Here is a 23,158-nt window from a genome sequence, read left to right on the forward strand (position 1 = left end):
GAGCAACCTCTATGAGATACCATGTCTCCTTTTACAGGTGAGGTAATAGAAGGATAGAAAGTGGAATAACTTACCCAAGGTTGCACCTTGTGTGGGATATAAATAAGTAAGCAAAATAATCAAGACTATGGAGGTTCTTAAGTGCTTTCCTGGTGGAGCCTGGTTTTCTTAAGCAATGGAAACTCAAAGAAGAGACCAATTCTAGAGACAAGATTGAAGATGCTCTCATAGAGAATGGGTATGCTCTAAGTGGAGATACCTGCAACTATAGGACAGGAGGCTGACAGCGGGGATCCAGTGTAGGGACCCATTTGAGAAATTGTATAATTCTCAGTGTTGATGGTGGGAGGAATAAAACACAAAGTCACTTGCTCTGTATTTTGAAAAAAATCTGCTTTAATATTTGCACTTTTTCTTTTAATTATGCCAATCCTAGGGTTTGAATGCAGGACCTGGGTGCTTTGTGCTTACGGCTAGAGCTCCACTACTTGAGCCACAACTACATTTCCACTTTTATTGTTGTTGTTGTGATTGTTTGAAGATATGAGTTTCATGGACTTTTCTACCCAGGCTGGCTTTGAACCACAATTCTCAGATCTCAATCTCCCAAGTAGCTAGGATTGTAGGCACAAGTCACCAGTGCTTAGCTATGCATTTTCTTAGCATATAACTTTTGAATTGCTTGCCAATTATTTCCAAAAAAATTGTGAGAATTTTAGTTTATAAGCCACTTTCTTTCAGCTATGTATGTTTATTCTTTTTTCTTTCTAGTTTGAACTAGTCAGCTCTCTTGCTTTTCCCAATTCCAGTATGTACTTTCAACTTCTTTCTTCTGTTCCTAAACACCTGCTCATGTACTTTCTAAAATACTTCAAGTATTTAAGATCTTGTTTAGCCTTTTAAAATTGCAATCCGATTCCTCATTTTTATAAAATTACTTCTTATTTTGTTTCTCTTGATGAAAAAAACTTCTAAACTTATGACTCTTATCCTTCCACATAAGTGTACTTAAATAACTAAGTTTACTATGTTGCTTATGCTAAAGTCAAGAACCCAAATTTAGAAGACTTATTTATATCAATAATGCTCACTACTCTTAAGATGGTTTCTAAGCCAAGGCATGTGTGCAAAGGGAACTGAAAATACTTCTTTGAATCATGGTTAACTTTAATAGGTTTACAGGACATGAATAAATTCACCAATAGAAAAAAAGTACCCACAAAGTAACACATATAGACTTGTAGTCTCAAAGCACAATACATTTTCCATAGAAACAAATATATCACCACTCTAGGTACCATAATATAGCAACATTTATACACAAGGCCATTTGCCATTATGAAAATCAGTGGCAATGGTGAGATAAGACATCGGTCCATCTTTGTTCTTGCTATTATACTTCCTGGCCTGCAGGAGTATGTGCCAGGATATAAAACAAAAATGTGTGACTCTAACATTACATAATCACTAGTCATACCACATACCACAACTTTGACTTTATTCCACTTACAGTTAAAGTCATTCCAAAGGAGTCAAAGATTTTTAACAGGTTCACTTGAATATTAAAATATTATTTTATACAAAATAATAAGTGCAATATCAGGACTTAGTACTGTATATATCTAAACTGAAAAAAGAAGAACACTATACAGGTACTAAGTAGAAAACAACTTGAGATTTAGAGTAGGGTAATATGGCATGGGACTGGGAAAAAATCTGATAAAAGATTTCTTTCAGTTTTAAAATCGATTGGTTTTAGTGCACCAGATAATTTTCTGTGGGCCATTCACATTCACTGCTTAGCTCCATTTTTATTAGTGGCATATACAAAGCACCATGTAATATATGAAATGTAGAACAATTATGACTATGTAATTAACTATAGAAATAACTGCTAAGAAAATATAGCAATATTTAACACAGGATTTCTAAAACCATTACATATTCATTATTTTTGTTCCCAAAGCTATGTCCCATGTTTTATTTTATAGACTTTGTCTATCAAGATGTATATGCATTTGGCACTTGTAGGGGGTTAAATAGTTGCTATCTTTTGTACAGTAATGTTACAGTTTTATACAAACTTCAGAAATATGGCATTTAGAACAGTCTTTATGATCCCCTTCCAAGCACTCCATTTCACACGACAGCAAATACTCTGAATGCCTTTCCTCCGGGAGGATTCTGTAAACTGCAAAAATACACACAAAAAATACATTGATGTCATCTGTACATATAATCCTTCTAATAAATCATGCTTTCTTATGAGAGTCAAAGAAGCAGTTCTGTGAATCCAGATGGTTAACTTCCTTAAACTACTATAATTTATAGTTGTTGGAAAGCTCTGGCATGGATGACATCATTCTTAATATGTTGGTGTCAGCTGTACTACAAGTTTACTAAAGAAATTTAAGATGTATGAAAGGAAAAGTCTGTCTAGGATTTTAAAGATTCTAGATCATGTTTTCATGTATTTTTTCCTTGGATTCTAATGAAATATATTTCAGGAGAGGTAGGTGTTCTTTTCTAAGATTCTGAGACTGGTTCACAGTCTATTTACATACTGAAAAATTAACTGTAACTAACAAAAATGGCTAATATTTATACAATGCAGGGTTCTAGTTTCTGATGTTTATTTTGTAGGTCTGACTAAACTTAAATTATATTGCTATCATACAAATCAACTCTCAATATCCACTGTTTCTTTCAAGAAAAATGTTAGTAAATTTAATTGTCAAATCTATCAGGTCCTAAGCTTTATTTACTAAAATTGAAAAAGAGGGGGAGGAACATAACTCAATGCTCTTTGGAAGTACTTCTACAGTGAATTAAAAATAATGCACAGCCACATATAAGAAAGTTGGATAATAAGCAAGTATATACAATGTTTTAACTGAAATATAGTAGATTCGAGGGAGAGCTCAATAGTATAATTACTTAGAAAACCAAAATGAAAGTTCAACAAAATAAAATACCATAAATTAGATACTTGAAAAAGGTGAGATGGGGACAAAGGAAGAGGAGTAGATGAATAAAGAGGAGAAAAGAGGGAAAATGCAGACAAGAATCCAATCCTACAAAAGTAAGAAGCATGAGGGATGAGGTGGGTAAAGGAGAGATGTATGAGAAAGGGAGAGATGTTTAAGAATGCTGAAAGAGGTGACATTGATCAAGATATATTATATTCATAAACTGCTTTGGTAAATGGCATCTTCTTCATACAAATATTTAAAAATAATAACAATAACAATAAATGTAGCAAGAATGGTCATCCTAATTAGGTATATGACTCATCTGATGGCAATTTGGAAGAACTCTGGACATATCTAAAAGTTAGGCAATTATTTCCTTGAATATACACAAGTAAATGAAACTTAGTATTACTTTCACAAATGCCAGTAGCAAAAAGAAATCACTAAAGATTCATTTATCTGTGTTTAACAATAGCTGATAAACTGAATCATACGAATATTCCGAAATCACCAAAATACTTAGCAACAAATTGGACAACTCAAATGAGTTCATTGACATTATACCAACTTTCAATTGCACACAAAATATGGTTGTAGGCAAAATTAAATTCATTATTTCGGTTGAATTCTTTGTCAGATCATTGGATTAGAGAAATATTCTGAGCCTAGCTCATCTAGAAAGAATTAACTATCAAAACTAATCTAGAAAATCCAAAAGAGGATAAAGGAAATTTCCTAATTACAAGATCCATTAACAAAAGAGTGGTTCTGACTCCTAATCCGATTTTTCATGTTGATTTTTACAAGCCTGCAGGAGACAGGGCCCTCTGGTACTGCAGCTTCTCCCATCCCTGGTTGCTTGTTAGACAAGGTTGCAAAGGCAACAAACTGGCTCAGCCACTTCATTTACAACTGCTGCAAAGCAATCAGCAATAATGAGGCAGATGGTGTACTGAAGATGACATGGAGGCATGTTTGCTTCGTTTTACCTTTCTGAGAAGATTCCATTCTGAAAAGAAGCAGTGTAGGTCTTTCTTTTGTCCACAGGCATAACATCAACATAACCACCATGATTTCGAACCACTCCAGCATGGATGGCTACTCTGCAGATACTGGACATCTGAGGAGGCAAGAAAAAAAATGTACTTTATTAGGCAATGCCAGCTGAATGAGCCCAGTCTACTCTTCTAGTGGACAGAAGTTACTGACCTCTGTCTACATGGCCAGCGAGCAGCTGTCATACTGTTGTAGGGAGTACAGCTGACTCCATCTTGATTAAAAAAACATGGCAGGAAATGCTGGGGGGGAGTAGATTTGGCTAACCTGACCCCAAAATTCTGCTTCTGTAAATGGCTTACTTAACTTGTTTGTTGCGTGCTCTTCCCCCTGCATCAACCTCCTACATCTGTGAACTTATTGTGTACTCTACCCCCTGTGTCAAGCCCCTACATCTGTGCTACGCTTTTACCTTTATAAACCCCAATTTGAGGACTGCTTGGGGTCACAGTGGCAGCTCCTGGGTCTGCACTGTATCCCTGGCCAGTCAGCCCGCTTTTCACTGGCATAGTTTCAGCTCCTGAGTCTGCGCTGCATCCCTGGCTGGTCAGTTCGCTTTTTCCTTCCTCAATAAACTCATCTTTTTGCTTGAGACTGTCTCTGAGTGGTGGACTCTTGGAGGGACAGAGAATCCCCTGCCTCGAACCCCGTAACATTTCTTACCCCATAACAATACAATTTTTAATGTTTCCAAAATCGAAGTCAATTCTGAGCCAGTCTAAGGGCAGACCCTAAGGATGACTGTCATGGTTAGGCTTCCCCATCATTCAATCTAGAAAATAGTTTTTCTATCCAAACAGCAGACTTTTATAGGCAAAGCAATACAAAAACAGATTTCCCCCCTTTAACTCTTCAAGGGCTTATCCTCAAAGTTTAGCATAGTATAAAGTTTATGGTAGAATGTTTCATTTAGTCTGGCACCAGTGGCTCATGTCTATAATTCTAGCTCTTCAGGAGGCTGAGATCTGAGGATCATGGTTCAAAGCCAGCCCAGGCAGGAAAGTCCATGAGACTCATCTCCAATTCACCACCAGAAAATCAGAAGTAGTACTGTGCAAGTGGTAGAGCCCTAGTGCTGAGCTGAAGAGCTAAGGGACAGCGCCCAGGCCCAGAGTTCAAGCCCCACAACCACCAACAACAACAACAGAAAAATAATGTTTCATTTGGTGTAGAACATATGTTCATAGATTGTATAATACGTACCTTATTTATATTCACTTCTGGATTATATAGGACTCAACCATAGTTGTATACATCTCTAGGGCTCCAATAGAAAATATCTTAAGTGGGGAGACTTTTTTCCCTTTTAAATAATATAATCTATGCAGAGATAGTTGCTTGACACAATAACTCCAGGAAGACTGGATATAGTTGCCTGCAACCTCTTGGGAGGCAGAGATAAGGTTCAAAAACCAGACAAGGCAAAATGTTTGAGATTCCATCTCATTCAGAAAAACAAAAGAAAGCCAAGTGGGTATGGTGGAGTGTGTCTGTTTCCACAGCTATGTGGGAAGCAAAGTAAGAAGATGATGGTTCAGACTTGACTGGATGTAAATACAAGACTCTATCTCAAAAATAACCAAAACAAAAAGTGTCTCAAGTGGTTGAGTGCTTTAAGAAGAAATTCTAAAGAATAATGTCAATTTTCTACCTAGATTTAAAGCCTATCACCCATGTCTGAAAGTTCTGACAGAAATACTAGCAATTGTGATAGTTATATATTAGAGTCAAACAGGAGCTTTCTGTTGATAAAATTTGTTGTTTAGGTCCAACATTTGCATTTTTTTAACTACTGGCTTCCCAAAGTCAAATAACTTCTTTGGGCTACCAAAGTCTTCCGTAGATCTTAATTTTTGGCTTTAATCTAACGGTTCTACCAAAGTTTGACAGTAGCCGGAGGTAATCTCATACAGGAAATACTTGAACTCTGGGACTTAGGAGCAATTCACCTCCTAACTACCTGCACAGGTCTGCTTTCCCCAATGCCCCTATTGAGTTCTCTTCTTATATCTATGCACCTGTGGGGATTTAACTGTGCTTTAAAAGTCTACGTGTGTGTCTCTTGTATGATCTTGCTTTCTCACTGGGCTCTGAACTCTGTGCCATCTGTCAGTATTTATTAGCTCAAAGAGCCTGAAGGCCAAGCTGTTTAATCCTTTTCATTCTTTTTCTATGCTACAAAATACTGTATATCCAAAGCCTTGTGTCCTTACTTGGAGGAGGTATTTAATTCAGTATTAAAGTTCCAAACTGAATTCATAATTATACTCAATTTGATTCCTAGCAGATAGAATTAGAAAATCATTTCATACACATTTTAGTATTTATCCTTTTCTGTGAAAAAGGTATTATCAGTATTTCCCCCCCAGGCGGCAAAAGTGCTTAGATATAACATTCACTAAGTCCCAAGCACTTACTGTGTTTTCAGAACACTGGGAATTTGCTTACAGCTATGTAGTCAGCCTGCATTCCTACCAAGTTCAAAGGTCAGAATTTTGTGGGTTTTTTTTGTACCTATCCTTTATTGTAAATGAAGCAGAATGTATCTGGGAATACAGTGGAATCTTTTGAACACATGCAAAAGTTGACACAATTGATGAGAAATTAAAACTAAATAAAAATTTTGGGCAGCAGAATATACAAATTCTATCCAACTCTGTATGTGGAATGAAAGAGACAGCAGGGAGGAAAAGAGAGGAGTGGAAATTGATTGATTCAATCCCCGCTTCCCATATTAGCTGTTATTGAAGAGACTATCTCCTTTGTGAAAATTGAAAAAAAAAACAAAAACAACAGGCTGCTAATGGTTTTCATCTCTATCTCTGCATCCATGTGATAATAATCATCATATTTACAAATGAATTTTCAAGATACCCATAAGATACTTCACAACACCTACCCACTTCATTTAAATACAAAGATAAAGTGATCTTTGGAAAAAAATTCCAGCAAAGCTCTAACTCTAGCAAGAGATGACTGAAAAGTAAAGAAGTGTACAGAATATTTTGAAAGGCTTTTGCCACAAAGTTCCAGTGGTGGAAAGGAAAATCTGGAAAGAATGACATCTTGGAAATCTTGGATGAGTCCAGATATGCCCATTTCTGTTTCTTTATTTTAACACATATTGGTGTGGGTGAAAATGGCTTGGAGGCGGATACCACTGTGAGTTCAGAGGTGTGTCAAGGCAGAAATAAGCCCCTCTTCTTCACAGGTTGACAGACAGAGTGATGGAAAGGTGATGAGTGAATTGCCCACCGGCTGCCCTCAAGAATCTTACAAACTAATAATAAAAGGGCCAAGGTAACAATCAAAACACCTAAAAACACATTAAGTGCAAAGAGGAAAACATAAAGTAATAAGGTTCGAAAGAAGCATGATTTCATCCTGGCATTGGGAGAGCCAGTAATGTATCTCCCAGAGAAGCAGCCATAATTGAGATATAAAGAAAGACTATGACTTTGATAGAACAACATTATTTTTTTTAATGTGTTTGAAACAAGGCTACCAGCACAAATGTGAGCACTAGCAAATTCAAGTTACCACCCAAGACATGAAAGCGGCAGATGAGAAGAAGGCAAATCTGCAACAGGAAAGACTTGTAACTGGAGAAGAATTTCAAACTAAACTGGAAAACAAAACGAAAAACAAAAACAATCCAGATCTAAATGAACTTGTCAAAAGAAGTAAGATGGAGATGTTCATATTTCAGACTCTCTTACTTCATCTATTTCCCATCATATTCAAAATAATATTCCTGTTTGCTTTTTTAGCTCTTTGGCTTATAGACTGGCAAAGGTTTATACATGTCTGTGGCATGAAATATAAACACACCAGCTTGCACACACAGAATACCCTCATGTCTCAAGAATGGATACCTACCTTGCCTGGTACTGGTGGCTCACTCCTATAATCCTTGGCACACTACAGATCGACAAACCTCTACTTCCTGCTTTTTACTGTTTAATTGGAGATAAAAGTCTCAGACTTTTTTTTGTCTGGACTGGCATTGAACTGCAATCCTCAGATCTCAGTCCTCTAAGTAGCTAGGCTTATACACATGAACTACTACTTAACATATATTTTTATCTACTCACATGGAGAGCTGTATAAGTTAAGGTACTTACATCAGAATAGATTCGAGATCCTATCACACGAGCATAATGTGGATTTGCCTGCATGCAGTTACGAGGACAATACACTCTGAAAAAAATTACGTATAAAGTTATCTTATAATACCAACCATTCTTTGAAAATCTTTATACAGAGAAGCGAAGTCAACATTGCTACACCTCTTCTCACATTTTCTCTTCTGAAATAGGTCAATTATATAAGGTAGGTCCTAGGCACAATTGCTTCCTTTTTCTTCATACATTTCCAAGTTTTCACTAATATATGATCCTTCTTTCTTTCTCATTTAGCCAGGAAGCCTTCTAAATTAAGGGTTCACTTCAGTGCTAAGAACTCAGCAGTCAATTTGTGTAGCTTAGTAAATCTGTCTCACCTCCCAAGCTTTTCTTCTATACTTTCACACCTTGGGTATTTTATCCAATTTTATGGTGCTAATGATTATGTATAATGAGTTGATTTTCAAGTGAGCATCTCCAGTGGGGACGTTTCTTTTTCCAAATTTGTATACCTTTCGCAGTTTTCCAGTACCTGTTCTAATAGAGAACTCTCCCTTAGGTGGTCTACAACCAAATACCTAATCTCTCCTGGCCCCAAATATGTTTCATCTGTCAGCTCTCATTCATAATACAGGGGAACACCATTATTACAGGAGCCACACACCCCCAAACCTTTCTTCTGTCCTTCTTCCTTCTCTTTCTTTATCTTACACCTTACATTCAACCCATCAGTAACAGCTATCCATTATCAATTGTAATATCTCTAAGATCTGGGCATTCCTAAATTCTTCAACCATGGCAACATGAAGTCATCATCTACTGTTAAACTTAGTGTCCTTGCTTGATTTGACCCTCTCCAGTGTTTTCCACACACTTGTATTGAGACAGACAAATCCAAGCATGTCATTTCTCTGCCCCAAATATTCCAATGGTTAGCCATGCCATTCAGAATTAATGAGAAGATCCCTAGAATAAGCGCTGCATATTTGGAACCATTGTTAGCTAACTTTATAGTCTACTGTTTTTTTCTCACCAGGCTTGTTCAAGCACATGGCCTGATGGTCATTCCTCAAGCAAGATGCTACTACCTCTGGCCCTTTGCACTTCTCTTTTCTGCATGAAATTTGCTTCCTCCTTTCTGCATGAAATATGCTTTCTCTGGGTCTCTTGTTGACTTACTGATTAGCTTAGCTCATTTAAAGACATTGTTTAAAGACTTCTTATTTAAATATACAGTGAATTTATCACTGCATAACAAAAAATTCAATCCATCTTGAGAGCTCACAAAAATGTCAACTTGCCAGTGAAAAATTAAGGCTTCTTAATGCTTTCTCTCCTCCCTCTTCCTCCCTCCTCCCTTTCTCATTCATATACACATTCATGTGCTAAAAAGAAATAAAATGCAAAAAATTTTATTTTATATACTGAATGAGATTCTCAATATTTACCACATGAAAATTACTGGTAGCACAGGATGGAATCAGTGTTTTTTTCTAAAAGGTGGTCAATGAGTCAGAGGTCCTTTAGATAGCTTTTAAGACATAGTCAGAGCTCTATCTCTTAAAAATTCATATAATTTTGTATATCCCAGGGTATATACCTTAACCAGAGCCACTTAAATGTATATATTAAGTGAATATGCATTAGAATAACTGAGTTAAAAGGTGGGTGTTATTGAAAAAAACCACGTCTTAAGGTATCTATAGGAGGTAGACATCCTTGATGGGAAAAAGATTTCATGGTGAGAACCATACTCACTACCCATCCTACGGTAGAAAACCACCTGTTCTACATTGGTATCATGCTTTGTAGTCTCACTCAGTCCTGGAACTTCACTTACAGATGGTCAAAATTAGCAATTCTAAATTGAATTTACTTAAAAGAAAGATTTGAGAATTTTTTTCTTGTTTGAGTTTAATCTCTATTGACACCTGTCATACGCTATTGAAAAGAAAAGTAGTAACTTAGGAAATATTCTTTGACCTATACTTTGTAAGTTTTGAATAAAAATAATGAGAACTATTAATGACACTTTTTTACATTGAATATTCAATTGATTTTAAAGACTTAATTGCCTATATATATGTTTACTATTTTCATTAATACACACAAAACATAAACACACATGCACACAAAACCATACAATCATACTTAACATAAATACACCACCCATATTTTCTGCAAGATTATGGTACTAAGCAACTGAGGAGGTTGTTTTGGGTTGTCCTGACAGTAATGGAACATCCCAAGGATATCACTGTGCAGGTAAATCTGGTCCCTTCAAGTTCTTCCACAGTTAAATATTTAAAATTTATTTGCTCCAGTCATTCTCTCTAGAATAGACTTTGTCTAAGCTGTGGAAGAGAAATGAAATGCTAAGACAGATGACTCCCTAGTTATTAACTGTCACATAGTAACATCATTACTTGTCATACAGACAAAAAGAATTGGGTTTCTAATAGGAAGCAGGTTAGCAATTCCCATGTGAAGAACTAATCTTTTATTTCATGCTTATAATTGAGAAACTACCTGCTAGCAGAAAAAGAAATAATCACTTTTATATTAATATCTTCTGTTTTCTTATGAACACCATCTCATTTTTTCTTAAATGAAATACTGATTTTAAAATTTATTTCTTTTTATTTTTATCCAGAGGATTGATTTAGGATCTGAACAATGTCCCTGAGCTTTTTGTTTTTTCTTTGTCGGTCATGGGGCTTGAACTCTGGGCTGGGCTCTGTCCCTGAGCAATTCAGCTTAAGGCGAGTACTCTACCACTTGAACCACAGTGTCACTTCCAGTTTTCTGGTTAACTGGAGCTAAGAGTCTCACGGACTTTCCTGCCCAGGCTGGCTTTGAACCAAGATCCTCAGATCTCAGTCTCCTGAGTAGCTAGGATTATAGACGTGAGTCACTAGCTCCCGGCTTCCTGAGCTCTTTTTTTTGCTTAAGGCTAACTCTCTACCACCTGAACCATAGTTCTACTTCTGACTTTCTGGTGGCTAATTGGAGATAAGAGTCTCACAGATTTTCCTGCCTAGCTATCTTCAAACTGTTACCCTCAGATCTCAGCCTACTGAGTAGCAGTGTAAAGCACTCATGCCCAGCTCTGATTTTACTTTAAAAGGAATGAAGGCTTTAAAAAAATTAAGTAATGAAGGCTCTCCAAAGTAAATAAACTGCCATAAAAAATAGGGCCCTTAAATATTTTAAGTAAAGCCAGTACATCATACTACAGTTATGCCTGTAAATATTGTTGATGGCTTCTAGAAATGATATGGATGTTTGCATTAATGAAAGCAGTGGGGGAGACTGAGGACTGGCTATAATGGAACATAACACCTTTCCTGGGTACAAATTAGGGTGCAAGACCATGACACAACAGTTTCACCTCAGCTTGGCCAAGACGAATGCAGTCATCCTTTCATTATTTTATTGTAGGTAAACTTCATTTTAATTCTTTAAAATGGAGATTTGAGTATTTTAACTTACCAACTGCAATTAGATAACAATATTAGAAAATAAGAGTTCTACCATTTTATTTTCTGTTGGAAGAACTTATTAGAGATTCCATGTTTTTGTCACTCCAAATTTCATTGGTTGAATATGACCAGATTTGGAAGTAGCCTTTGATGGGGGTAATTAGGGTTAAATAAGGTCCTAAGAGTGGGGCTCATTTCCATTAAGGTTAGTGCCTGTCCTTACAAGAAGAGATACAATGTCATTCTTTCTGATAGAAGTATAGAATTCCATTGTGTATATATACCACCTTTCCTGGTCCATTCATCCACTGAAGGGAAAGTCTTGAAAAAATTTATATTAAGCAAAGTAAGCCAGACCCAAAGAAACACAGGCTGCATGGTTTCCCTCATTTAATAATTAGAATGTGGCTGTAAATATACAAGTAAACCCAATGGATAGCAAAAGACAAATAATTACACCTAGTCATGATTAACTAAACTGCCATCTAAACATTCACACAGTGAGAACAAAGGAGGATATTCTTAGAAGAGAATCACAAGGGCTCAATAACTATGTGCATATGGCCATATAAAAGGATGCTTATCGAAGTGAACTCCAAGAAATTGAAACAAGTAGTTTTTCTTTATTGTGTTTGTGGTTAGTTAAAAAAAATTCTTTCCTTTTTTCTTTGTTTTATTCTCTTTTGTCACTATATTTGATTTCTGTACCCTTTGTCTTGTATGTAAGTTTATCTGGTTTAGAAAGGAGAAGGAAAAGCACAGAAACGTTGGGACAAGGGAGACGGGATGGAAAAAACTGGGCGAGAATGAGGGAGTGGTGACACTGTTCAAAAGGAAATGTACTAATTACCTGATTTATGTAACTGTAACCCCTCTATACATCACTTTGATAATAAAAATTAAAAATTATAATGAGGGAGGGGTAACAAGTAAAACAAGAAAGGTACTTACTACCTTACTTATGTAACTGTAACCCCTTTGTACATCACCTTGACAATAAAATTAAATTAACAAAAGAAAAAAATTATAAAAGGAAGAGATAAAAGGGAGAAATCTCTTTGTCCCAACCCCTGTGAGGACACACAGGGAAGGTGACAATCTGAAAGCTAGGAAGACAACCCCTAGCAAGAACAAATCAGTTAAAAACTTAATTTTGCATTTCCCATACTGCAGAACTGTGAGAAACAAAATTCTGCTATGTCATCCAACCTGTGGCATTTTGTTATAATACCACAAGTAGGCTAATACGAAACTCCTTATAGCACAGGAACATACAGGTCACATGCCTAGATGCTGCTATTAGGGAGCAGCAGAAAGCACTTTGCATCTGGAGCAGACACAGTAGGAGCACTGCAGTATGCATGATCAAAGAGATCTCACTGCTTGGTCCCTTTTGCTTAACAGTTTAAGATTATTCACAACTTTGAGTCCTACAAATAACAGAATTTCAGGTAAAAACATAAATCACCAGACAAGGGATCACACACAAACATACACACAGGCGCGCGCGTGCACACACACACACACACACACACACACACACCTTCACACCTACCTTGGGCAGTGTGAAGAAGGTTTATGAAATGGGCAGAGTTGCTCCACAGTAGTTTCACAAGTTATAGCCTGAACTAAAGAATTAAAACATGTAATAGTAAGTGAATAAGCAAAAACATACCACACAGCAATAAAAGAATGATGAAAAAATACTAACCTGTTACTTTAGAGACTGTGAAGGAATTAGCAGACTGATATTTGCTGGAGATAGAAAGACAGAAGTGTCAATCACTTGCTTACAAGTGTCATCATCAAGACCATTCTTGGAACTTACATGTCTGTATGTACTTTGGTTATTAATCAGTTAAATCAAATAGTTACATAGGTAGTGATACAAGAATACAACCAAGTTACTTAATCCTTTACTATAGCAAATAGAAGTAATATTACAAGAAGACTATAAAACAAAAAGTATCTTGCAAGTATTTTTTGCTCACACTAATATCTACTTCACAAGTCTACTGCAAATGAAAGAACTTCTCAATACATGAATTATTAAGAAACAGGAATGCAAAATTAGGTACACTATTATATGTCAAAATTATAATTGGTTTATTTGCACCCAAATTTTAAGGAAAACATCTATAGCAGAGGTTAGGTGGAAAAGAATGCTATTTAACATGGTATGCTCATTTGCTCATGATTCAAAGTCTAAGATCTCAAGAATCTTTTATTTATATCATCTTCAAGGGACAAGGTAACAAAAGTACAAGAAATGTATCCAATGCCTAACGTATGAAACTGTAACCTCTCTGTACATCAGTTTTATAATAAAAACTTAAAAAAATTCAGTGTTTACTATTCATTATTTGTAATGTGACCCCTCCAAATAATAGTTTGAAGTGCCAAATAAATTACCCTTTAAACATAGTGCATGCCACATTTCAATAACATTTCTACAATTGACAATCCCAAATTAAGTTTACGAGGGGAAAACAGTAAATAAGAGAATGAATTTTTAATACAGCACTCAATGTTCAGCTAATAATTATACTCATTAATGGCAATAAAATTTTCTGAGTGGATAAACTAATGAACATTTTACTAAAGAGAGTTATTGCTAATGGGTAGAATTCCACATCAAGCTTTTCAATAAAATTATACATATAAAAGGTCCTTCCAAAAATTTGAAGACTTTAGTGAATTTTTTTATAATATTTTATTTTGTTGTAAACCTATTGTGGAGTATAATTTATATAGTTAGAAAAGAAAGAGACTGTGACTATACCATATTTCCTAGAAGGTTCAATATGCTTAATTTCTTACTTTGAGGGGGAAAATATAATAAACAAAGATATTTCAAAAGCCTCTATTAGCCAGGAGCCAGTAGCTCACATCTGAAATCCCAGATACTCAGGAGGCTAAGATCTGAGGACTGAGGTTCAAAGCCAGCCCAGGCAAGAGAGTCCGTGAGACTCCTATCTCCAATTAGCCACCAGAAAATGGGAAGTGGCATTGTGGCTCAAAATGGTAGAGCACTGCCCTTGAACTGAAGAACTCAGGGACAGCACCCAGGCCCAGAGTTCAAGCCCCACTGCTGACCAAAAAAGAAAACAACAACAAACCTACATTATTCTGCTTTCTACACATAAAAATCCATAGGGTTTTAGACTTAAAATGTACTGAATTTTTTTATGTTGTGTGAACCTACATATATATACCACTATAGATCAGAGACCTTTTCAAAATTCTCTTTTACCCAATTTATCCTGTTAACAAAATTGCTGTGACATAAAGTAAGCATTTTCTCTAACCAGGGCAGAGAATATGCAAAGCACCTTCTCTAGGGTATCTTCTAGCCTATTTGGAAAATGTGTTGTTTCACACTGAGTTAACTCTAAATCCATACATTCATCATCACCTTTGAAAACTCAAGAGTTTTAACATGCATTTGATAAGCAAAAGTCTTTGACTTCAAATTTAGTTCCTTTTTCTTCTTTTTACTAATGGAAAATATGTGCCTAAAAGAAAGCTACTTCTGTTCTGCATATATAAATTCTTCTAAACTTTGTTCTAAAATTAGGTTAGCTCATTTTTATAATTTAAAGATCATCTGACCCAAATGATCATTTGACTACTTACCCGATGGTTTGAACACCATTTCTATTAGATTTGATGAAATAATGTTTTCTTCCCTGTCTAGTGACATCTACCCAGCCACCTTCATTATCTATTATACCGTAGTGAATTGCAGCTCTACAGATGCTGGATTGCTGAAAGAAAGAAAAGCAATACAAAGATAATACTCAAATTTTACATAAAATAACTATGTACATGACTTTAACATAAATATATCTGAGAAAAATGTGTGTATACACATATGTATTTAATATAAATTGTATAATCCATAGTAAAAATCTATGTATTAAATGACAGGGTTTCTGCTCCCAAATAATCACACTGGTGTGCTTACCATTTCATAGTGTACACTGCCAATTACTTTGGCTTTGCTGTCCAAACAGCCAGCAGGACATTCATATCTAAGTGAAAATAATTGAGAACAAAATTTAGCACTACCCAATGTCAGTATTTAATTCAAATGAGTCTTCAATTTCGTCAGCTGACTTTATGAATAACAGTAGCCAGTACCTGTTGCAGGTGGTCCCTTTGCACTGGTCTCGTAGTCTTACTTCACAAGAAACTATTTGGGCTAAGAGGAAAAAACAAACACAATTTTGATAAGGTAAAATCCTTCTAACCTGTTGTAAAGTAACCTGTGACTTATTATGTACATTATAGTGGCGTATTTCTTTCCATTTGAAAAATACTCAGATAAACTATAGATGGATATGTCCTCTATATAAATGTGCAGTGGTCTTACACATTTGCTGGGTGCTGATGACTTCATTCCTGTTACTGTCATCCGATCTTGTCCGGACGTGGGAGTCGTGCACTTGTGCCTGCTGCCGTTCAACTTCATTTGTCTCCTCTTCTCTGGCTGGATAATACCCATCAGACCCTTCTGTTAAAGAGAAAGGATTTAAAACATATGAACTTCATCTTCTATGAGCAGGAATTATTAAAAAGTAGAATTATTTTTCTATACCTGCTTAATATTTAAAACAAGAAAAACAGTCCTTTTTTGGTATGGGTAGGGGCACAGGTTCTGGATGGCCTCTTGCACTGCACTAAGGTAAATGAAATATACCCATAAGCCTTTGTTTGAGCACTTCATTCATTGAGGCTAATATCAATATTCAATATAGTCATTTCTAAACTTTGCTGATACAATATGCTGATAGTCCCGTGTTTCATGAGAATACCCTGAAATTGATGCCGTGATCTAATAAAGTCAGAGCTTAGGAAATTTGAGCTTGACTTCCCCAATAGAATCCTACTTCTAGAATCATCAAGAAAAATCATTTAGAACTCAGCACAACGGAAATGTAGCTTAAAGAAGGATTGACATGCCCATGCCCTGGATATTTACAGTATATAGTTCCATGGAAAGGTTCTCTCTCTTTCTTTCTCTCTGTATCTTTCTCTGTCTCTGTCTCTCTCTGTCTCTGTCTCTATCTCTCTCTCTATCTCTTTCTCTCTCCTTCTCTCACAATTCTGTACAATATAAAATACAGAATAATCACAAGCTTGAAATAGGTTTATTAAGACAGGCCAATATCAAAGGCTCATCAGTGGCACATTTGAAGAGGTTTTATTTCCATGTCCAAGAACACAAACCTAGAGAAAACTGAAGTGTGAATTCAGAGAAAAGCCACATTTAAGTAAGACATAGTGATCACTGATGAGAGGCAGGAAAGTGGCTGGTAGCATGGAAAGAACAGCACTGTCACTGAAAAGATGCAACAAACACTTGCAAAAGCTGAAAAATGAAATAGAGCACAGGTTGACTTAAATGAGTGCTTCTTGCCTGCTTTTTATAGATAATGAATATCCCGTCACAAGCGCTGCAAAAAGGCTTCCGTAGATTAATGCTTTGTAACACCATCAATATGAATCTTCATTTAGTCAACATTAAGCAGAAACTACAAAGCTGCACAGGTGTCACTTGAACAACTATATGTAACTTTTCCCAAAGTTCTGTCATATGCATTTGATCTTTACTCACTATAAATGGGAAATGATAAAAAGCAGTTGAGAGTACTAATTTCATAATGGTTTGATGATACTATTATACATTTTTGGAATAGAATGACATGACAAATTATATAGTTTGCAATGAGAAACTGAGACGGAATATATAATTCAATGAGCATGGGTCATGGCTTAACACATGAAAAGTTGTTTTTTAAACTTTTAAAATGATTTGTGCTAAACTGCCATACTTACAAACTTGTAACTAGTTATGAAAGTAACTGACCAACACTGTGTCAAAAGGACTATTAAGACTATATACTGTCACCTTGGAGGAAATTCAAAGAAGAAAATAGATAGAAGTGGCTATCTGAAATAATCATGAAATATTCCTTACAATATACATTAGTATAATAAACACTATTATTATCATCATTTAAACTTTCAAATAGTAATATATATATGTATACATATATATTAAGTGACATCTTCAAAATATGTGAAATACAGTTTTAGAAGCCATTCAATAATTAAATATGCTTTGGATTTTCCATTGTTCATTTCTTTTGTTGTGTCAAGTGGATTGAATGAAGACTTCAAGCATGAGAAGAAATCTGTGTCTGAGCTGAACCCCCAAAGCCTGCTTTTACATTTTTTCAAGAAAAGTTAGTACACAGACAGCTACATTGAAAATACAGAGCAAAATGAATATATTAACAATGCAGTACTCACCTTTGTAGCACAGGTTTTCTCTACAGCCTCCTCCAAAACTAGGAGGACAAGCAGAACAGGGCCTTCCATGTTTGTAAGGGGCGTGGCCCCACCAGTTTCCCCTAAAGAGATGATATACTGTTTTACAAAGAGCATTAATTATCAGATGATACAAAGTATCACCATATGAGATTCTTCTCAATGAGTTCTTTTTTTTTCTCAAATTTTTATTATCAAACTGATGTACAGAGAGGTTACAGTTTCATGGCATTGGATACATTTCTTGTACTGTTTGTTACCTTGTCCCTCATACTCCCCTCCCTCCTCCCCCTTTCCCCCCCCCCCCCCCACAAAGGTGTTCAGTGCACTTACACCAAACAGTTTTGCAAGTATTGCTTTTGTAGTTGTTTGTCTTTTTTTACCCTGTGTCTTTCAATTTTGGTATTCCCTTTCAATTTCCTACTTCCAATACCAGTATACACGGTTTCCAATATACTCAGATAAGATTACAGAGATAGTGTAGGTACAACCACAGGAAGGTGATACAAGAACATCATCAATAATGGAAGCTACAGATACACATGGGACGTTGAAAGTAGTTACAACTGTGATATAACAATTGTTTCCATAACATGGAGTTCATTTCACATAGCATCATCTTATGTGTTCATAAGGGTATAGCTATTGGGCCTTGTGATGCTCTGCTATCACTTGCCTAAACCTGTACTAATTATTCCCAATAAGGGAGACCATAGAGTCCATGTTTCTTTGGGTCTGGCTCACTTCACTTAGTATAATTTTTTCCAAGTCCTTCCATTTCCTTACAAATGGGATAATGTCATTCTTTCTGATAGAGGCATAAAATTCCATTGTGTATATGTACCACATTTTCCTGATCCATTTGTCTACTGAGGGGCATCTGGGTTGGTTCCAGATTCTCACTATGACAAATTGTGCTGCAATGAACATTGTTGTGCTGGTGCCATTACTGTGATTTTGTTTGTGGTCTTTTGGATAGATACCCAAAAGTGGGGCTGCTGGGTCATAGGGGAGTTCTATATTTAGCCTTCTGAGGAATCTCCATACTGCTTGCCAGAGTGGCTGAACCAGTTTACATTCCCACCAACAATGAAGTAGGGTTCCCTTTTGGCCACATCCCCTCCAACAATTGTTATTTTTAGTTTTCTTGATATATGACATTCTTACTGGGGTGAGATGGAATCTCGATGTTGTTTTGATTTGCATCAATGAGTTCTTAATGTGTTCCATTTAAGACATTTATGTATTATAGTACAGAGTATTTTGCATTCTTACATTCAAAAACAGATCATTGTCTCATCTTTTTGAAAATGTTCCAAAAATTTGCCATATATACAGCTGAATATTTTTAAAACAAACTTTTATAAAAAAACTAAATTCTATAATGGGATATTCACTTATATTCTATGATTTTAATAAAACAGGCCATAAATTTGAATTTAAAACTAAAAATAAAAAACAACTTTTTGGAGGTATCAGTGTTTGAACTCAAAGCCTCCTATCCTACTTGCTTGGCTTGCTTACTCAGCTGGAGCTCTACCATGTGAACCATGCCTCCAGCCCTGCTTTCTGATAGTTACTTGCTCAGGCTAGTTTTGAACTGGGATCCTCCAGATCTCATTCTCCTGAGTAGCGAGGATTGTAGGTACAAGGAACTGGAACTCAGCTGAATATGGAATTTTTTACTCTCATGGTCTTGGCACAGATGAAAGTACATTTCTCAATTTACAGTGGATCATTTCTCATCAAAATTACTATTTATGGGAATATAGAATATGTAGGTGAGGTAAATTGAAAACATTCTTCACAAAGATTGTATCTATTTTTATGCTTCTTCTAAGCACTGATATTATGCATTAGGCAATTATAAGCATTGCTATATTAGATACACTAAGTAAAAACATTATCCAACATATACTGAAAATGATGAAAATACATGTTGTAAGGATAAATTTACATTTCAAATTATACTCACTTTGGGGAATAATTGCACACCAGGTAGACAGCTTTGGGCCATGTCTGTCCCCAGATATTCATGTTGTGGCACAAATTAATGGCACATCCTATTCTGCTACTTGTTGCCCACACTACCTACATTACAGAAAAGAAAGAATTAGAAAACAGGCTGAGACAAAATAAGAGAACAACATCTCTTGGAAGAAAACAAATAAAACACCGACATTGAGAGAACAATACGTACTGTTCAAAATGAAAAAAGGCAATATTTAAAGGGGCGTATTACCTAAGATTTTGCATTGTACTTAATTCAATTTAAAAAAATAACTGCAGGCAAATAGCTTAAAATAGCTGAAATAAAAATATCAACATTTTCAGCTGGGTGCCAGTGGCTCACGTTTGTAATCCTAACTACTCAGAAGGCTGCAATCTGAGGATAATAGTTTGAAGCCAGCCAAAGCAGGAAAGTCCTTATCTCCAATAAACTACCAAAAAGCTAGAAGAAGAGCTGTGGCTCAAGTGGTAGAGTACTAGCCTTCAGCAAAAAAAAGTCAGGGACAGGGGCTGGGGATATGGCCTAGTGGCAAGAGTGCTTGCCTCCTATACATGAGGCCCTGGGTTCAATTCCCCAGCACCACATATACAGAAAATGGCCAGAAGGGGTGCTGTGGCTCAAGTGGCAGAGTGCTAGCCTTGAGCAAAAAGAAGTCAGGGACAGTGCTCAGGCCCTGAGTCCAAGCCCCAGGACTGGCCAAAAAAAAAAAAAAAAAAAAAAAAAGTCAGGGACAGTGTGCAGGTCCCAAGTTCAAGCCCCAGGACCAGCATACACACACACACACACACACACACACACACACACACACACACAATCAAAACCTCCAAATTAGAAACTTTCTAAAAAATTCAAAAGTTCTATGTCTTATTAATGTTTCTATGAAGAATCAACCAGCAAAGATAAGTTTGTATCTTAAAAAAAGGCACTGGAACAATTTTTAAAGTGTCTGAATGTCTTTCACATTGTCATTTGAAGCTAACCTTAATCTTGTCACAGGCAAAGGTGTACAGAATCATTATTTGCTGTACACTCACTAATCATAGCACCAAAAACTCATCATTGGGGAGCTTTGTCTATTCAAATCCACCTTCCATTGTTTAATTGGAAGTTCAGAACATATCTAACACTTACAAATGTGAGTACTGTACATAAAAATCCTGATAACATGCAGCTACTGAGTGTCATTGGTAAACCAGGTGTATTTGTAGCCTTAGAATAAAACTTTGAAGATGAACTGCTTTCTATGTGCATGCACAGGAGCCACATTAAAACATAGTTCATGAAATGATTGCAATATTATCTTTTCACATACAGGTTTGTGATAGCTGCTTTTATTACTGGTAAAAATGGACAAGCCCATTCCAAGTGATCAACACTTTTACAAGTTCTTCTAATAAAGCATACTAAGTAACACATAAGAATGACCCACATTCAGGAACTACATTCTTCTGTAGTTACTCTAACTCAGGCCAGAGGAATGAAATGGAATGTGCACAACACATACCTGTGTGTAGTGAGTACATACGGGGCCGGAGCATCTGAATGGACAGTATGGGTTGCACTCATGTTCATAGGGGTAGCTAAAGTCTCTCACTTCATCATACCATGCTTGCACATGAAATGTTGGGGGCCTATATCTATAAGAGGAAAATAAGCACAAAGAACAACTTGGAGAAAATCTAAAACCAAATACACCAAAAAATGATGAAGTTTGAGAGAAAGATATTGACGAATTTTGAATATCTATATCCACTATATTCACTGATTTAAAAATGAGTCAAATACCTAGACTATGTATTCTGCACAACATTTGAGATTGTGTTGTTTGTTTTGTGATTAGTTGTTTTTCATATAGGAGCAAGTCTTTGAAAACTTGCAATGATGAATTAGTAAGCATTTAGTTGCAAAGTTTTTGTATCGAGCAGGAAGAGACAATGATGTATTTTTAGCTACCTTCCCCAGTGTGCTCCTAAGTTCTGTCCAATGGATGGCAGCAGGCTAGAGGGTCCGTGCTCCCACAAACACGTTTCTGCCCAGGATTCTGCAGACCGTTCCAGCTCCACATCCCATGTCTACAGGACAAAACAGAAACAAGGTATAAATATCCAATGTGCAAACAAAGAACATGGCCAGGTCTTCTGACTGTGGGATTATTGGAGTTTCCTTTTTGCACAGTCAACAGGATGATCTGGATTCTTCTTACCTATCATCTCAATTATTTCAATTCAATCTTCCTGATCCACCTCCTTGACATCTATTCCCCAACTGTATGCGTACAGTGTTTAGAATTACCTAAGTGAACTGGGTGCCAGTGGCTCACACTTATAATCCTAGCTACTCAGGAGGCTGAGATCTGAGGGTCGTGGTTTGAAACTAGCCAAGGCAGAAAACGCTGTGAGAATCTTGTCTCCAATTAATCACTGAAAAAGTTGTAAGGAGAACTATAGCTCAAGTGGTAAAACACAAGCCTTGAGCCAAAAAAAAAAAAAAAGCTCAGAAGCAGCGCCCAAGACCTGAATTCAAGCCCCAGGAATAGCAAAGAAAGAAAGAAAGAGAGAGAGAGAGAGAGAGAGAGAGAGAGAGAGAGAGAGAGAGAGAGAGAGAGAGAGAGAGAGAGAGAGAAGAAAGAAAGAAAGAAAGAAAGAAAGAAAGAAAGAAAGAAAGAAAGAAAGAAAGAAAGAGAAAGAGAGAGAGAAAGAAAGAGAGAGAGAAAGAAAGAAAGGAAGGAAGGAAGGAAGGAAGGAAGGAAGGAAGGAAGGAAGGAAGGAAGGAAGGAAAGAAAGAGGCAGGGAGGGAGAGAGAGAAAAGAAAAATGTAAAAAGAATTATCAAAATGATCATTAATAGATTTTTGTGGTTCCTCTAAGAAATCCAATATATCTCTATACACATGAAATCTAAAGTATTTGTTGCTTATTATTGTTGCTGATATTATTTCCTCTTCATGAACATCCCTGTCCAGCTATTTCTCATGTAGACTCCAACTCTTTCTTCAAAATCCAGTTTCACACAGTCTGGTCTCTTTACACCCTCTCAAAAGTTTGTTAACCTCCTTGGTTTAACACCCACCGACTTCACAGATGGATCAATATTTATTCACATGTCTATTTTCACTAGACTGTGAATCACTCGGGGCAGTCACTTAACCCATGCTAGGATCTTTAATGTTCTGTGTTCA

General features: G+C 36.2%; 1 protein-coding gene across 2 annotated transcripts in view; it reads right to left on the reverse strand.

The window, feature by feature from the left end:
• Positions 1–1,281: 1,281 nt before the first annotated feature.
• Positions 1,282–23,158, reverse strand: part of Crispld1 (cysteine rich secretory protein LCCL domain containing 1) — a 40,954-nt gene continuing 19,077 nt past the window's right edge. The window contains exons 3-15 of one of the 2 annotated variants that reach the window (XM_048358714.1): positions 21,935–22,053; positions 21,486–21,618; positions 19,946–20,061; positions 17,953–18,053; positions 16,010–16,150; positions 15,778–15,838; positions 15,602–15,668; positions 15,271–15,401; positions 13,346–13,389; positions 13,190–13,262; positions 8,153–8,228; positions 3,962–4,092; positions 1,282–2,191 (exon numbers count right to left, since the gene is read on the reverse strand). In XM_048358714.1, the coding sequence (XP_048214671.1) occupies positions 2,140–2,191; positions 3,962–4,092; positions 8,153–8,228; positions 13,190–13,262; positions 13,346–13,389; positions 15,271–15,401; positions 15,602–15,668; positions 15,778–15,838; positions 16,010–16,150; positions 17,953–18,053; positions 19,946–20,061; positions 21,486–21,618; positions 21,935–22,053 (1,245 nt within the window). In that variant the 3' untranslated portion in view covers positions 1,282–2,139. Of the gene's footprint in view, positions 2,192–3,961; positions 4,093–8,152; positions 8,229–13,189; positions 13,263–13,345; positions 13,390–15,270; positions 15,402–15,601; positions 15,669–15,777; positions 15,839–16,009; positions 16,151–17,952; positions 18,054–19,945; positions 20,062–21,485; positions 21,619–21,934; positions 22,054–23,158 lie in introns of those variants that run through there. The other variant, XM_048358715.1, reaches the window with a different exon arrangement.

The sequence above is a fragment of the Perognathus longimembris genome, chromosome 12, assembly GCF_023159225.1.
Source record: "Perognathus longimembris pacificus isolate PPM17 chromosome 12, ASM2315922v1, whole genome shotgun sequence".
Taxonomy (NCBI): domain Eukaryota; kingdom Metazoa; phylum Chordata; class Mammalia; order Rodentia; family Heteromyidae; genus Perognathus; species Perognathus longimembris.